At 41.2% G+C, this 18386-nt stretch overlaps 1 protein-coding gene across 1 annotated transcript in view; it reads left to right on the top strand.

The window, feature by feature from the left end:
- The first annotated feature begins 1382 nt into the window (after nt 1-1382).
- Nucleotides 1383-18386, top strand: part of PRDM5 (PR/SET domain 5) — a 209083-nt gene continuing 192079 nt past the window's right edge. Inside the window, exon 1 of the mRNA XM_039217772.1 lies at nt 1383-1726. Within this exon, the coding sequence (XP_039073703.1) occupies nt 1634-1726 (93 nt within the window). The 5' untranslated portion in view covers nt 1383-1633. The remainder of the gene's footprint in view (nt 1727-18386) is intronic.

Consider the following 18386-nt stretch of genomic DNA (forward strand, 5'->3'; position numbering starts at 1 on the left):
GAAATTATTTCCGTGGTGTGTGTATCGCTAAAAACAAGACTCCATTTTTAAATGGAGTTACTTATGCTAAGTCCTATGTTACCAAACTGAGATTCAATGTAATTAGTTTTGGGCTCTTCTAGAAATGTAATTTTAAACCAGTTATCAAGAGTTACCTGATGAGCAAGCAGTAGATCTGCCAGAGATACCTGCCATCCCTTAAAAGAAAGTAACCTTGTACAGTCAATCTGCTTTTTTGTTTAGTAGAATTTCCTTGTTCCTGCTTCCTTTTACCTGTAAGACAGCTCCTCAGAGCTCTTTTCTATTTGCCAGATTGGATGATGCTCCATTCATGGATTGCTGAATGAACTCAGTAAAATCTTTAAAATTTACTTAATTGAATTTTATTTTTCAATAGTGTGATCTTTAATGTTGTCAAAATTATTACATTTTTAATGGTTTACAATGAACATCAAATGGATTACAAAGACCTCAGATTAGAAAATCACCAAGACTATCAAGAGAAATGACAGAAAGCTCCAAACTTGTCTTAAAGAGAAACAACAACAGCTTTTAAAATTTCTTCTGAGCATACTGCAATACCTAATTTTATAAGAACACTAAAACAAGACTTCTGTCATTGCCGTGCTACTGGATTCTACATTCTGGGCTTTCCATTTCCCCATTTCCTCCGCTTATGTCTAAAGGTCTATACAGGTCTCGTGATTTCCAAGCAAGAGAGGATTCAGAAATGGTCTGTCTTGTGAAGTGTAAGAACTTCCTCTAGGTTACACCACCATACAAGAACTAGTTTCTACCGGATTTAAATGTTTAAATTGTTCGCGACAAATTTTGAAAGAACTTGAAATGGATTAATTGCAGACTGTACACCCCGTTCCCTGTACGTTAATCACCATACTTACTGCTTCCCTATGAGTTCATATCCCTGAAACAAGCATGAAAAACAAAAAAGAAAAAAAAAGAAAAAGAAAGATGCACAACTTAGATGTGAGAAGGACCCAAATTTCCTAGTCCTCAGGGTTGGTTTTCACTAGTCGGGAAATAAGCATACTTTCAGAGTCTGGAACTCCATAAAATGGTTTGAGAGGATGCCCCCAGCAGTGTCACGGCCCATTTCGTTTTGCATCTAAACAGAGTACGATTTCCCAACTAGGAGAACTGGTTCAGCGGGCTCAAACTCCGAGCTGGACTAGGGCGGGTCCCCGTGCTGCAGCGCTGGGCGCGGGGAGCAGGCGGGGGCTCTCCTTTCGTCGGCCTCTGGGGTTGAGGCCCAGAGGTCAGCCCCGCTCTCGGCTCCGCGCCCCGCGCGGGTGCGAGCCGCCAACTTCGGGCCAATCAGCGCGCGGCGTCTCGGACACCGCAGCGCCCGGGCCCGCGCCCCCCGCGCCCCCTCGGCAGCAATGGCAGCGGCGGCCGCGGCGGCTCCGGGCTGAGCCAGACCCGGGACGAGGAGGGGCTGAGCCGCGGGGGATCCTGGAATCGGCGGGGAGGTGGGGATTCTGGGAGGAAAACTCCATTTCCTCCTTCCCCGCCAGCCTCTCCCCTCCACCCGAGCACCCCAAATTTCGATGTGTCTCCTCCCGGGCGCAGAGCGCTGGTGCTGAGCGAGGCGGCGGCGTTCGCGGCCGCGAAAATGCTGGGCATGTACGTGCCGGACAGGTTCTCCCTGAAGTCCTCCCGGGTTCAGGACGGGATGGGGCTCTACACGGCCCGCAGAGTGAGAAAGGTGGGTGACCCGGCGCAGCCAGCGCGCCCCCGCTCCTGCCGCGCCCTGTGCGCCTCCCGGGCTCGCCCCTCCTCAGGGCTGGGGGGCCCTGCGGGCGGCACTGCCGTCGCCCCGGGCCGGGGTCGGCCGGCCCTGCCGCGGGAAGGCCTTCGCCCGCCGCGCCTCCCGAGCGGCCAGCGCCACGTAAGAGCCTGCGGGTCGCGCTCCGCCGCCGGCCGGTCCGGGCGCGGCACTGCTGCGGGCCGCCCTGCGGCCAAGAGGTCTTTCCTCTCCGCTGCAGGAAGTGAGCCGGATGGAGCCTCCCTCTGCCTCGGTTCTGGGAGTGAGCGGAGTCTCTGCGTCGGTGGAGCCGCGCGTGGGCGGGTGTCTTCACAGGCGCGCACGCAGCCCCGCCGCCGCCTTTCTTCCTTTAGGATGAGGAAATGTGGTCGGAAGCGCCTCGCTCTCCGCACAGGTTTTGGGAGGGGGGCATCCGGAGCGAAGCGCCAGGCAGGCTTCGGAATCCCATTCACACGCTCGGAAGTTCGTTCCTTCCTTCCAAAACGTGTGATGTGGATTCTGGGAGGTGACAACTAGATAATCTTTTTATCTCTGATCTTTTTTCTCGGCCTTTGCATTTTCGCTGACTAGAATCTCTCCTTCCAGAAATTTAGAGGCAAATGAGGAAGGCAGGCACGTTGCACTCACTGTGCGTGGGGGAACGGCCTGGAAACTTTGGATGTTGAAAACAAAGGCCTAGGAGGAGAGATAACTGGAAAATTCCAAACCTTTGGATTTGATGAGACTTGTGTTACAGCCTTTTCACAGGATATGTAAAATCTGGAACCACAAAGGCCGTGGTAAAATGCCCAGGGTAATGAGAGCCACCGTTTATTGAGCAGATACTTTGTGACAAGGCCACTATTTGGGACTTTACCTACATCAGTAACAGCATCAGCACAACTCCCTTGAGAACAGTATTAATCCTCATGTAAGGGATGAAAAAAAACAGAAGTAATGCACAGTTAAATTTCCTACAGTGAGGCTTCAAATCCATGGCTTCTAGGTCCAAAGCTCATGTTCTCTCCAGATCTATCCCTGCCAAGTACATACCCACACCGAACAGATACTTTGAAAAATGGAGGTTTGGGCAAGAGCAGGCTTGTTTAGGAAAGGTATGCTAGCAAGAGGTTCACAGAATACACCCAGAGACACCAGGATGCCTTTCGTCTGAGTATAAATCAGAACGGGGGAGGAAAGACCAGTGCTGCAGAGGGCTTCCTTGACAACACGACCTATATAAGCGACTCCCAGGGTAAAACTGGAAGAAACAAACATCATACTTACTTTTTCAAATGGGAGTTTGGAAGAAAACTAGGAGTAAACACTTTATCTGAATTTGAGATGAACTGAATAGATATTTTTGTCAAATAGGTAAATGTCAAAATCCACATTCTTTCAGAGCAGAAGTTGAAATTCTGCTTTTAATCCTTTCTCACAGGATATGAAAATTCCCAAATGGATTTTTCCTGAGAGTAGGTCTAAATTTAATTACTAAAAAAGTAAACACAATTCTTAAACATTATATTGTTTACTGTTATTGAGAGTTGTATAGTAGAAATTTATACAAATATTAGAATGATTACATAATCCCTCTATTTTTCCTTATTATTTAGGTTTTAGAAACAGCTGGACAATGTACTTTCTTTTGATATTTTCATAAATTCCAACTTATTTTTCCATGTATTTGATTATTTGGACATTTAATTATTTTTGGATATAGAATGAACAGCTTCCCATATCACCATATATTAGTCTATTTTGTTATTGTAGTACTAAGTAGATACTTATCTTTTCCTGGCTCTTGTAATTTCTACATGTAAAACACAAAGTTTTTCATTCTGATCACATCTAGAATGCTTATCTATATTTCAAGTGAATATGCAGATGTTTGCATTGAATTCGATGTCCTACTATTAGTGACATAGTTTAGTTATGATCACAAGATACTCAATCATAAAGTCATCAATCATGGACAGGTTCACTGATGCCAGAAATAACCCTGAATTAGGCGCCCCTCTCCCCACGCTTGTGGTCTCTCTCAAAAATAAATAAAATAAATTAAAAAAGAAAAACATTTTCAATTCAAGCTTTTTCAATTCAATTTCAAATAAATTAAAAAAGAAAAACATTTTCAATTCTAATCCGACTGGTAGGAAGTTGGGGGATCTTTCTAGAGACTCCACTCCCTCTACATTCATCAGGTTGATTTGTTGTTTCCTTAACAATGGGACCACTTAATCAGTTTTTAGGTCCATTTCCTTTTTTGCAGTGTTTCCCAGAGTGGGTTCCCTGCAATAGAATCACGTAATGCCTGGCTCCACCTTAGCCCTACTAGGTTTTTCCTTGGCATTAATTTTTTTTTTGCAGGCCTAAGCTTGCGCTCTCTCACAAGCTTTCTCTCTCTTTTTCTCTTTTTGTAGAAAATCTGGATAGTGACAATAAGATGATAAGGAAAGGAACTCCTTTCCTTTTCTTGCCATTATGGAAATTAGAGGTTGGATGAAGAGAAGGTCCTTTGGTAGCTATCTCTATGTAAGCCATGAATTGTTTTTGGAGAAAGAATGAATGAGACTATTGGAAAGCCCTTGAGTAGAAAAAGGAGACCTGAGTTCATTCACAGTTATACACATTGTAATTTGCTAATGATTAGACTAAGGTGGACATTTCTTTTTTTTTAAATTAATTTTTTTTGAGAGAGAAAGAGAGAGAGAGAGAAAACCACCAGTGGGGGAGGGGGAGAGAGAGGGAAAGAGAATCCCAAGTAGGCTTCTGCTGATGTGGGGCTTGATGTGGGGCTTGAACTCATGAACTGTGAGATCATGACCGGAGCTGAAATCAAGAGTTGGATGCTTAACTGACTGAGCCACCCAGACTCCCCTAAAGTGGACACTTATGCATGCCATGTGTCAGACCCTGTTCTAAGCGTTTACTATGTTTTATCTTATGAGCAGAGTTTAATCCTTCAACAAAGATGTGTAGTTTTATATTATAAAGTACTATGCAGATTAAAATTAATATTACTTACTCAAAGGCAATGCATTAAATATACATACAAAAAAATTAAGCAAACAAATACCTCACTACTTTACATTTTTTTTTAAATGTTTTTTATTTATTTCTAGGAGAGAGAGAGACAGCGTGAGCAGGGGAGGGTCAGAGAGAGAGGGAGTCACAGACTGAAACAGGCTCCAGGCTCTGAGCTGGCAGTCAGCACAGAGCCCGACGCGGGGCTCGAACCCACGAACCGCGAGATCATGACCTAAGCGAAAGTCGGACGCTTAACCGACTAAGCCACCCAGGCGCCCCACTACTTTACATTTTTAATATCATGACCATTTTCCCCCTTGATGGTTAATGTGATTAATCAGGGATGGTGGTTGTTGACATTATGCTTGAAACCAAAAAGTGGAAGGGTGAAACTTGAAGGTTCCTTCAAACGCTCAGATTCTGTGATTTTATGGAAAGGGTTAAGGCAGGAAATAAAGTACTACCAGTCCTCCTTTGCTCTAGGTTTATTGCAGGCAGTTGGTTTTTCTTTCCCTTTGACTTTAGCCATTTAACCGTTCTTATGTGGTAGGCGCTATGCTAGGCTCTGGGGATACACAGGTGAGTAAGACTAGGTCTTTGTCCACAAGGAACTTATTTTCCTGTTTGGGGAGATCTGCAGTAAACAAATAAAAAAGGGAAGGTTATCAAGAGAATTTCATCCTGTTTATCTGGATTGATTTTGCTTGGCACTGTATTAGGCAATGGAATTGCAGAATTATAGTAATTTTTAGTCTGGTCAGGGAGATAGCAAAGGAAATCGTTACCATACTATCTGACTAGTGCTATGGTAGACAACAAAATAAGGTTGTGGGATGGTGTGAGATAAGAAGTACTGCAGAGTTCAGAAGAAGGACAGACCCTGTTGTCATTACAGTAAGGGATCAGAAAATCTTGGAATCCCAGAAGGCTTTATGGAAGAGTTGAATATCTTGGTGTCAGTCAAGTTATTATTATTAATATTGTCTTTATAATTGAGCATTTTAACTTTATATATGTTGGTGTGACACCTCAAGTATTGCCTGGGTGACACAGACTAAGTGGTGCACCTGTGGTACCAATTTCTGTGAGTCTGAGCAGATTTTATGCTCTTAATCCATTTGGAGAGAGTTGAACAGTTTGTGGGTAGAATTGTTGGGAATAAAATTCAAACAGTCCTTTGAGGGCTAGACCTTGAGACAGGCCATGTTGCAGACGAAGGAGTTGTTTATTGTTTATATTTTGTTTTTTAAGTTTAATTATTTTGAGAGGGACAGAGACAGCGTTGGGTGGAGGAGGGGAAGAGAGAGAGAGGGAGAGAATCCCAAGCAGGATCTGCACTGTCATTGTAGAGCCCATTGCAGGGCTCAAACTCACAGAACTGTGAGATTATGACTGGAGCTGAAACCAAGAGTTGGATGCTTAACTGACTGAGCTGCCCAGATGCCCCATGGTAGTTGTTTAACTGTTTCCATCGAAGCACCACCTTGCACAGAAGAGAATGTGGGCAGCTTGAAAGTGTCACACACGAGCACACAGTATGAAGTCTGGGTTTTCTGTTTACTGTGTACTTGTGTATGCTATCTCATTTATTGTACAACAGTCCTTGAAGGTTTATTATTATCCCCAGTTTACAGATGGCATACTTATTAGATAATTACTTTTTGTCAAAAGTTTTGCAGTTGTCCTTATGCTGACCTTGAAAAGGTTTTCTCCTTTCCAGTTCATTCTTCACTAGGAGGCTAAAACCTTACCAGATCAGATATGTAGTTATTTTCCTTTATATCTAGTAGCCCTTTAACCTGCAAAGCATAGTATAGTTAAACTGGGCTTGTATTTTTAAAAAGAAACAAAGATGAACAGGAAAGCTAAAGAAAAGCCAAAAAGGAAATAACTAAATATAAATGAAATAAAATTATGTCTCTCCCAGATTTCTAGTCCCCTAATCCAGTAGAAGCAGTAAATGGCACTGCCGAGAGCTGTTGATACGCCAGCAACTGTATTGACCTCCCCTGAGGAGTTCTGTTCCTTGTTCCCTTCCCTCTCAATCTTGTGCTTTTTTTGCCAAGTGGCTCCTGAGTGTCATCCTGTGTCCATGAACCCTAGGATGGGGTCCCACTATACTTTGCCTTTCTCATGAACAAATGCAGGTTCCTAGTTCAAAATTTGTCAGATACCCTAGGATTTTATACACAACTACTTTTCTTTTCTTTCTTTCTTTTTTTTTTAATGTTTTATTTATTTCTGAGAGAGGGAGAGACAGCATGAACAGGGGAGGGTCAGAGAGAGAGGGAGACACAGAATCCGAAGCAGGCTCCAGGCTCTGAGCTAGCTGTCAGCACAGAGCCCGATGCGGGGCTCCAACCCACGAACTGTGAGGTCATGACCTGAGCTGAAGTCAGAAGCTCAACCGACTGAGCCACCCAGGCGCCCCTAACACAACTACTTTTCTGGACAAAACTTATTGACAGTGTTGGGGTATAAGTTTCCTGTTACCACTGTAACAAATTATCACAAATTCAGTGGCTTAAAGCTATACAAGTTTATTATCTATGGTTCTGGAGAATATAAATCTAAAATGAGTGGGCTGAGGTGATTCCTTCCAGAGGCTCTAGAGTCTGTCTACCTCCCTGCCTTCTGCAGTTTCCTGGAGGCTGCCCACATTCCTTTGCTCATTACTTTGCCCCATATCATTCCAACCTCTGCTTTTGTGGTCACATTTCCTTCTTTGACTCTGACCCTCTGACTCTGACTTCTCTTATAAGGACCCTTGTGGTTAGATTGGGCTGACCCAGGTAGTCCAGGATAATCTCCCCATCTCAGGATCCCTAATGTAATTACATCTGCACAGTCTCTTATGTCAGGTAAGGTAACATACAGATTCTGGGAATTAGGAGGTAAATATTTTTGGTGGGGCCATTGCTATCCTACCTGGGCTCCAAAGTATAATTCTTGGCCTGGATTATATGGAACATTTTATGATAACTAACTGGGGTGAGTTGTTCCCCACATACTGATCCTGACAAAATGTACCCATTGCAGATCTATCACACTGATGAATATTGTGTCTTGTTTTCAGTGTTGATTCTGGTGAGATCTTCAGAGTTGACATTCATGCAACAAAACTTGGATGAGTGGTCTCCTTATATAGAGGAGGAAAAGTATGTTCATGGGAAGTAGAAGAACTTCAGAAGTAATCTAACGTACACATTCTCATTTTGCAAATGATGACACCAGAGCCCAGAGAAGCTTTGCACGGTCTTTCAGCTAATAGCTGCCTCTCATGGTCCCATGTCTTCCATGATACCAGCTTCCTCTCTTTCAAACCAAGGCAAACACCTTGATTTTTTTTTGAGGGATTTACAGTAAAGATACTTAATGAGTCAAATCCCAGTGAAAAATGCCTGGAAAAAAGTTCAAATCTGAGTTTATGAAAATAAGATAAGCTAAAAAAAAAAAGCAAGTTGTATAGGGTTCGAAAACCATATGGGGAAGAGGTGCCTTAAAAAGAAAAGTAAGTAAAAGCATTGAGGAACAATCACTGGGCATAAATGTTAATATAAGGAGATGCGATTTTGTGGAATAAAATGTTTTGTTGATCAGCTTGGAAGGTGAATCTCATGAAGAAACAATGGATCTTTATGCTAGAGCTACAATTCTACCAGTGAATGTTTGCTTATATTTCCTGGTAGCTGATGATAACTAATCTGGAAACATAATCAGAGGGACAGTCATCACCATTGATGCCTGCCATATGTGTTATCTCTTTTTTCTGTTTACACATTTATACTCTAGGATAGAGACTCAAAGAAGCTTTGTATATCCTGGTGTTATAGATTTTAAAATATATAAATAATCCACTTAGATGGATGTTTTCTCTGAAACTTCATGTTTTGTTTTTTGTGTGTGTGATAATAACAGGTATGGTTAATTTTTTCAACAAATATTTATTGAGTCCCTGAAGTTTTTAGGCAGTGGGCTAGTTGCTAGTGACAGAAGGGTGAATGATGGAGACAACAGTCATTGAATGCATCACACAGTTCATACTCAAGTCCTACACCAAGCTTGCAAGGTTATCCTGCCATTGTTATCCTTGCTTTATAGATGAGGGGACTGATTCTGAGGAAGGTTATATTAATAACAAGTGGGTTAATCAGAATCTGAATGCAGATCATTCCATATATCCTTTTCACTGCAAAAAATTTTTTTTGCTCTATACTGATAAAGTGCACACACAACCACTCATATAGTTAAAAAAATTAGTTTACAAAAGTGAGAAAAAGTAAACTCATTTCATCATCCAGCGTTTCTCATTCAACAGTATCTTATGGAAATTGCTTCAAGTAATCTACTTTGGCTGTAATTTATTATTTTGATGTTTATTTATGTATTTATTTACTAATGTTTTGTTTATTAATTTATTTATTTTGAGAGAGAGAGAGTGAGGGAGGGGCAGAAGGAGGGAGAGAGAGAAAATCCCAAGCAGGTTCTGCACTGACAGGGCAGTGCAGAGGCTGATGCGGGGCTCAAACTCATGAACCATGAGATCATGACCTGAGCTAAAACCAAGAGTCAGATGCTTAACTGATTGAGCCACCAGGCACCCCTGTAATTTATTATTTTTAACGACTAGATATATTTTATGTTGTCCGCATGCCACAATGTCCATTTGTTCAGGTCTGCTTTACATAGTTATTTAAGATATATCTTCATCACCAAAATCTGAACTGGCCATCATGAATACGGTAGTGAACAAAATAGAAATTCTGTCTCTTATGGAGCTTGCATTTTAGTGAGAAGAGACAGAAACTGAACAAGGAACATATTAGATAAATTTTATACTATGTTAAAATGTGATAAGTGCTAAGGAAAAAAGAAAAAGTAGAGCCAGGTACTGATAACTTGGCAGAGTGTGTGGATGTGAATGTGGGGATGCTGTTATAAATAGGTGGTCCAGTTAGTCTTCACTAAGCAAGGGAGGTTTGGGCAGTGACTTACAGGATGGCAAAGTGGACAAACATATTTCCAGGGGAAGAGCATTCTAGGCAGCAGCAAGAGCAAAGACTCTAAGATGGGAGTTTGCTTGTTGTGTCCCAGGACAAGGAGGCCAATGAGGCTGGAAGAGAGTGAGCAGGGGCTGAGTACTAGGGGTCAGAGAGTTAGTGAAGATAAGCCCACTAAGGGCTACATTTCTTTCTTTCAGGCCATTGTAAAGATGTCTACTTTTCTTTGAGTGAAATGGAGAACCACTGCAGGGTTTTGACATGATTTGACTTGAGTTTATCAAGGGTCCTTCTGAGCGCCATGTTGACAATGGTTGGCCACAGGGCAAGTGTGTAACTTAGAAGACTTGTTAGGATCCTGTTGCAGTGATCCAGGTGAAAGATGATGGTGGCTTAGACCAACATGGTGGCAATGCTGGTACTGTATTTGAAGACAGCAGTGACAGAGTATGCTGATGGAATAAGGGTGAAAGAAAGGGAAGGATCAAAGATGATTCCAAGGATTTCAGTGTGAGAAATTGGAAGGGTTGGACTGTCAGCCAACAACTGAGATGGTGAAGATTGTCGGTGGAGCAGGTTTGAAGGAGTAGGATCAGGAACTCAGTTGAAGGCGTGTTGATTTAAGTTCGTTTATTTGTTTGTTTTATAAATGTTTATTCATTTTTGAGAAGGAGAGAGAAAGAGCGTGCATGTATGTGTGTGTGTGTGCTTGCAAGTTGGGTAGGGGGAGACGGAGAGGGGGACAGAAGACCTGAAGTGGGCTCCACACTGACAGCAGCCCTATGCGGGGCTCAAGCTCACCAACCGAGTGACCATGACCTGAGCCGAAGTCGGATGTTCAGCTGACTGAGCCACTCAGATGTCTCTATTTATTTATTTCTCAAAGACAGAGAGAGAGAGAGAATGAGAGAGAGAAAGAGCGAGAGGGAGAGAATGGGGGAGGGGCGAGAGAGAGAGAGGGAAAGAGAATCCCAAGCAGGCCCCACACTCTGGGGCTCTAATTCCAGAACTGCGAGATCATACCTAGGCCACAATCCAGAGTCAGACACTGAAACCAGCTGAGCCAACCAGGCACCCTGAAGGCATGTTGACTTTGAGGTTTCTTTTTTTTTCCTTTCTTTCTTTCTTTCTTTCTTTTTTTTTTTTTTTTTACAAATAGTTTATTGTCAAGTTGGTGTCCATATAACACCCAGTGCTCATCCCCACAAGTNTTTTTTTTACAAATAGTTTATTGTCAAGTTGGTGTCCATATAACACCCAGTGCTCATCCCCACAAGTGCCCTCCTCCATGCCCATCTCCCCCCTCCCTCACTTTGAGGTTTCTGCTAGACCACGGAAGGGATGTCAAAGAGGTGAGGAGATACAGTTGTTGTACCTACACATCCTCCTTCCCATCCTTTATGCCATTATTTTCAGCTATCTTATTTTATGTTGTATTCCCTTTCAATCATCAATTGAATTTTAGAGCAATTAAAAATAAGACAATTTGTCTTTATTATATATTTATATATATTTTTAACATTCTGGAGCTCTTAATTTCTTCATTTTTAACTAATTTTCTGTTTTATCTTTTGTAATCATATGTAGCTAGATTATATTTCATAATACAGTATTATAATCTCTCAATTAATGAGAGAATCTAATTCCTTCATATTTAGCATAATCGCTGATAGAGCTGATTTCATTCTTGTCTTTCTTTATGCTCATTATTTATTTATTTATTTATTTTTAATGTTTTTATTTATTTTTGAGAGAGAAAGAGACAGCATGAGCAGGGGAGGGTAAGAGAGAGAGGGAGACACAGAATCCGAAGACAGGCTCCAGGCTCTGAGCTGGCTGTCAGCACAGAGCCCGATGCGGGGCTCGAACCCATGAACCGCGAGATCATGACCTGAGCCGAAGTCGGACACTTAACCGACTGAGCCACCCAGACGCCCTGCTCGTTACTTATTTTATATCGCTGTAACTTATTTTTAAATTTTCCTTATTTTGCTGTCTGTTCAAGTAACTGTTCATTCCTTTCTCTTCTGATTACTCTGTATGTTATATTCTTTTTCTTAAGTGATTTACTTACTCTTTCCCTCTTTCACAGTTAGATGGATATGATTTTTTTATCTGATGCCTAGAGCTCAACTATGTTTTCCCACAAAAACACAGAATTTCTTTTACAAGATGTTCCCTTTCCCTGTTTCTTCCTTCTGCTCCCTCCACCCGCCCGCAGTTACCCCATGTGCCACTTTGGGGATCCTTTGCCCTCCTGCCATCCTTCCCTAACAACCCTTAAGTTGATATCAAATGGTCTGTTATTTAATAGAATTTCTTTTAAGACAATATCCCCCTTGGTTTAAGAATTGTTAGTTAGAGCCTATGTAGTCTACACAGCTGTCAGTTGTTAATTTTGTGTGTAGGCTCCTCCTTTTCTTCTGGCATCTTCTTTCCTTTGCTCTGGTTCATTTGTTTCATTAGGACTTTTTTGTGATTCTTTTTCTCATCACCATGTGGATAATATGCTCTCTGAATCTGTGTATATCATCAGCTAGCTGTCTTTCCACCTGACTGTAAAGGGCTTCCTGACTGGGCAAGTGGTTTTCAGATGATCATATTTCTCTTTCAGCTCATTCTCTAAAAATATTTAGCTTGGAAATCATGTTTCCTTTTTCACTCTTAAAAGTGTGTTCTGTTATTGTTATTGTTGTTACTTGTTGTTACTTTTTTTGAGCGCTCTACTTGAATGTCCTTAAATTCCCTTATGTAATTGAGGTATTCCTTTTAATTATTCTGTCTCCTGTAGGAGTTCTATGAATATGGTTCTCATTTTTCTGCCTGATCTTTCTCTCTCAGGCGGCTGGGCCCCTTTGTTTAGGCAATGTGCCTTGGTTGCTTTATCGAAGTCCAAGACCGGTAATTAGAGAGCCCTCTGTGATATCAGCCCTTCCCTATAGGCAAAGGGCTCTCTGTCACCATGAGCTTGGCCTAGCAGGTAGGTTTTCGGTTCCCTGTTCCTGGGCTCTCTTGTCTCCTTGTACTTTCCTGGACTGTGAGCATGGAAAGACTGTGGGCTATGGCCCCTTCCCCCATTTCTGATTTTCAAAAGTTTTTCAGTAATCCCTAGTTTCCAGTCCTCAGCCCTCTTCTGCTATTTTCCACTTCATTACTAAGTCCACTGGAGAGAATGCCTCACAGGAGTCCCTTACCAGAACCTAAGGCTTCTCTGTTGACAGTACATGCTAGCAGCAGTTGTTTAGCTCAAGAGACACAAGTAGCTTAGGGTTGGAGTTATGTGGAACGTGCTGCATGCAGGTCACCATATGCCCAGAATCTCTTCTTCCTCACAGTTCTCCTGCATTTCCCATTTCATATTTATTTTTTTAAGGGACTCATTTCTTTTTTTTATTTTTATTTATTTATTTATTTATTTTTATAAATATTTTTATTTATTTCTAGGAGAGAGAGAGAGAGAGACAGCTGAGCAGGGGAGGGTCAGAGAGAGGGAGACACAGACTGAAACAGGCTCCAGGCTCTGAGCTGGCAGTCAGCACAGAGCCCGACGCGGGGCTCGAACCCACGAACCGCGATATCATGGCCTAAGCGAAAGTCGGACGCTTAACCGACTAAGCCACCCAGGCGCCCCTAAGGGACTCATTTCATAAAGAATGATTCTGTTACATCTTGGGCTCTAGTGTGTTTCTTTTCCTTGACATTCGTTATATCAGCTGGGAGGAATAGGGACAACTACAGGAATCTGAACCTTGGGGGATTAAGTTTGCCTTGTAACAAGAAGTTGGCACTGAGGCGTTTACTGCTATCTGTTCAGTGGCTTAAATTGTTGGGGTGGAAGTCTTTGCATTGTCTTGGCCTCAAGATGGCTGCTTTGGCCCCAGCTATCATGCTTTTATTACAGGTGGGGAGAGAGAGGAAGTAACCAAGGTCCACGGGTGTTCTTACCAGCTGACTTAGCTCATTTAAGAGCCTTTGTGGAAGGTTCATACAATGATCTCTGCTTGCATATTGTTAGCTTTCTTCCTTATCTAAATGGGAAGCTGGTAAGTATAGTTTTTGTACCTACATATATTAGTACCCTCAACAAACGGTCAGCATTCCAGTACTAAGGAGTATGGATATAGTGAGGCAACTAGCCTCTGCTCAGTCATAGTAGGAAAAGAAGATTGAATCTTTTTCATACTGAGCTTTTTAGAAACATTCTTTGTTGAAGGCCTAATTGTACTACAAGAACAACACATGAACAGTAGTATAACATTGAAATACAATTATGTTCTAAGTGGGGACCCTAGACCCCTTCTGTGAAAAATTGTCATTATTTCACATAAGAATGATTCAACTGCAGATTGATTCACTTTAATATAATTTATTTCATCAATATGTATATATTTTTTATTCACTGAACCATTTCAAAGTAAATTGCAGACATTATGACATTTTTTCCCTCAATATTTCTGCAGAGGACATTCTCCTAAATAGCCATAATATCATTTTAACATCCAACAAAAATAACAGTAATTTCCTAATGTCTTCTAATTCCAGCCCATATTCAAACTACTCCATTGCCTCTAATGTGTTTTTACAGCTGTTTGTTTTGAACCAGGATCTAATCAGGGACCACCTATTACATTTGGTTATGTCTTTCAAATCTCTTAACAGTCTCCTTTTTTCCATTCCCCTTTCTGAAGAAATTTGGCTAATTGTAGACTATCTCACAATCTGGATTTATCTGATTGTTTTCCCAGGGCTTTATTTAGTGTGTTTCTCTACCTTCTGTATTTCTTTGAATCTGGAAACTAGGTATAGTTTATTTTACTTTTTTTTAAAAAAATGAACCAACATATTAAACACGTCTCCCTACCCTCAGTATACTTTTTTTTTTAACTTTTATTTATTTTTGAGAGACAGAGCATGAATGGAGGAGGAACAGAGAGGGGGATACACAGAATCTGAAGCAGGCTCCAGGCTCTGAGCTGTCAGCACAGAGCCCGACACAGGGTTTGAACCCATGGACCATGAGATCATGACCTAAGCTGAAGTTGGACACTTAACCGACTGAGCCACCCAGGCACCCATACCTTCAGGATACTTTTGACATTGCGGTAAATAGTGCCATTTTAGCCTTGGGAATCGCACGAAGTGTCCATCTCTCTCTCATCTGTGTTTATCTGTGTGCTTTCTTCCTATGAAGCACAGATCTCCCCAAGTGCTGGGTGAGAGACAGGGCAAGGAGGAAGAGGTCTGTGTGTGTTCTCTTGCCCTTTCACTCCTGGCAGTGCCTGGAGAGTTCAGCAAACATCCCTCTTACGTTCCTATGGCAGGCACTGGGGAACGTATGGCTAGGATGGTTTACTGCAGACTGCGTTATAGTAGGGGGTGTGTAATGTCTGGGTTTCCCACTGTTAGCAATGCCAACATTGTTAGTAATTTTTCCATTTAAAGGGAACTTGTGCTTAATAAGTAATCTGTGAGCTGACACTGTATAAATATCTATTTCACTATGAACCTTTTACCTAATGGTCTTAGCATCCATTGATAATCCTTGCCTGAATCAGTTGCATTATTAGGATTTCAAAATGGCGATTTCATTCAAATAAATAGTCCTTCCTTATTTATAAATTAGTGTTTCTCTGTAAAGAAGAGCTTTCCCTCATTATTTGCTATTATCTGGTTGTTATGAACTAGGGTATTATGGAAAAGGTAGGGCAGAATATTAGTTCTTTCCCTCTATTAATTTTAACAAGTTATCTTCTAATGAAGGCAAACAAGGTTTAATTTTTTTTTTTCTCTTTCTTGGACAGTCATTAAGAATTTGTCAATGTGTTTTAATCAGTTATACATTTGTTCTCTTCTCATATTGTTCTAACTTTGGCCTGTAGAGGCTCTTTCTAATAGAATTTAAGAGCTGGAAGGAATCTTAGAAATCAGCGACTCCAAATCCCTAAGTTTTATAAGTGAGGAAACTGAAGCTTAGAAGTTTGTGACATCCTGTTTTAATGGCAGAATAGGGCTTGGGATTGGATCTCTTGAAGTCTCAGCTAGTCCTTTTCCCACTGTTCTAAGAGAGATATCTTCAGTAAATCTTGTTTTCAACTTCTTTTTCTTTTTTTTTCTTTTTTATTTATTTCTAGGAGAGAGAGAGAGAGACAGAATGAGCAGGGGAGGGTCAGAGAGAGAGGGAGATACAGGCTCTGAAATAGGCTCCAGGCTCTGAGCCGGCAGTCAGCACAGAGCCCGACGCGGGGCTCGAACCACGAACCGCAAGATCATGACCTAAGCAAAAGTTGGACGCTTAACCGACTAAGCCACCCAAGCGCCCCTCTTGTTTTCAACTTCTTACTAATACAGAGCAAAATGAGAAGAAATAGCCCATATTTGTAATCACACATGTTTTTGTTTATTAATAGTTATTGTCTAGTCCAATGGGTAGCAAATCGAGTAGATTAATTATCTGCTTTATTAGAAGCAACAAAGAAGCACCATCATAGGCTGGGCTTTGGACCAGTCTGAGAGGTGAGTTTGCCTTGGTAAGTTTGCTACAGGTTGAATTTGTCTTGAAGTCACATTTTATTTGACCTGCAGAGTTTCGAAAACTTGGAATTCATTGCCAGCATCGAAAAGTAGTGATTTCATGTACACATTTGAGCTGACAGCTTCTTTAAAATAGTTGTAGATACGTAGCAGCGTTAGTTCCTATTGTGATATAGCAACACTTAGGTGGAGTGGAAAAGCTCACGTGGGCATGCCCTTCCAGCTTGCCTCCAAGTTACTTCCCGACGCGTCCTTCACATTTTTGTTGTTGGATGTCTGCCAGTGTGCTGCTTTCCTGCCTGACCTTGTAGGCATTTGAGATGGTGACCCCTGAGATAGCTTGAAGTGAAGAATTCTGGGAAAATTCTTGCAATGAAGCTAACATCAGTAACGTATGCATATGTGTACAGCAAGAAAATGGAGAGCCGACAGTTTTCCTGCTATGAATATGAGACCTTCAGCAGCGTAATCACAGAAAGTAAAACCAATAATGACAAGAAGTCAGCTCAAAAATTGTGAAATTTTCAAGAAGATAGTTTGAAATATTGCTTTCCTTCCTGTCACTGGTTATGAACGGCACATATGTATGTATATGCATATGTATATATAATTTGTATTATAATGAACCATCTGAAAAATTTTCATTTTGTGGACTGGAAATGGTTAGATATTGGCAATTTCATGTGGGTCAACTAAAAGAAAAGTAATCACATATATATGGGGTGTGTACCCCAAATCTTCCTTTCACAGGTATGTCATCCAAGCAGGTGTGAAGCCCACTGAGGCAGAAAAGGCTTACTCTTAGGTTAGAATTCCCATGGGAAATGGTTAGCAAATAAAGCAAGATATGCAATAAAATGATAAGAAAGTGCTGTTTGTATAGTAGAAACAGCAGCAAACACAGAGTTGGGGACGGGGTGGGTAGCAGTTGCCAGGATCCATAGGGGAAAGCTTCAGAGGGAGAGGTGGTCTAGTAACTACAAAATCTTCATCTAAAGTCAAATAGAAATTGTTTTAATTATTTGCAGTGTTTCATACCACAAGTGCTATGGATAATTAAGAGTTGGCTATTTACAGAAATCTCATATAATCTTGGGGTGTCTGGGTGGCTCAGTTTGTTGAGCCTCCGACCCTTGATTTCAGCTCAGGTCATGATCCCAGGATCATGGGATTGAGCCCCACTTTGGGCTCTCTCTGTCCCTCTCCTCCACTTGCATGCGTGCTCTCTCTTTCTCTAAAATAAAACAAAAAACAAAAGGAATTGGCTATTTACATTTTTGTAATCTTGCAGCTGTGGAAACTCAAGTTTATTTGATCAGATCACGCTAATATACTCACTGGTGTACTTACAAATTTGCTTCCCCTCTGTATGTTTTTATGTCAGTGTTTTTCAAACTGGATAGCAAACCATTAGTGAGTACTTATTGGGTGAGAACCAGTATTTTTTTTTTTTAAAAGTGAAATGAAATAGATTATAAAACGTAGGAATGTGTTGTACAGAGTAAGGGTAGTATTATTTTAAGAAATTTATATTTTAGTTTTATAATTGTGTTTCTATGTGTATATGTGAATATGCCAAGCAGAGATGCAAAACGTATTTCTTACTATGGGTTGAAGAAAAAAATGGAAAACCATATTATCATAGTTGTAGTTGAATTCATGATAGAGTTCACTATTAATAGTGAGGCTTTACATTCAGAGTCCTGATTCTTATTCTGAATTTTCAAAGTCTTTTAATAATCTTGCTAGACATGCATCCAAGCAGTCTTTTAAAACTGATTTCCAGTGTATTTATTTGGGTTTCTATGTCTCCTCTTCAGTCCTTTGAACACTGCTGAGTTGGTGGATTCAGTTTTTTCCCTTCCACATTTGTACTGCAGAGGGAAACTGACTGGCATGTGTAGGTCAGTTGCATTGGAAACTGTGTGCTTAGATTATTACGTACTGCAATCATTGATAAACACTAATATGTGACCAGATGGAGTGGAAAGGTAGCTGAACTACATGCTTTAATACCAAATCCTCAAATTTATTGCCAAAAAACACATTTTATTTTTTGG

Source organism: Hyaena hyaena, unplaced genomic scaffold (genome assembly GCF_003009895.1).
Source record: "Hyaena hyaena isolate Hyena2069 unplaced genomic scaffold, ASM300989v1 scaffold_716, whole genome shotgun sequence".
NCBI lineage: Eukaryota > Metazoa > Chordata > Mammalia > Carnivora > Hyaenidae > Hyaena > Hyaena hyaena.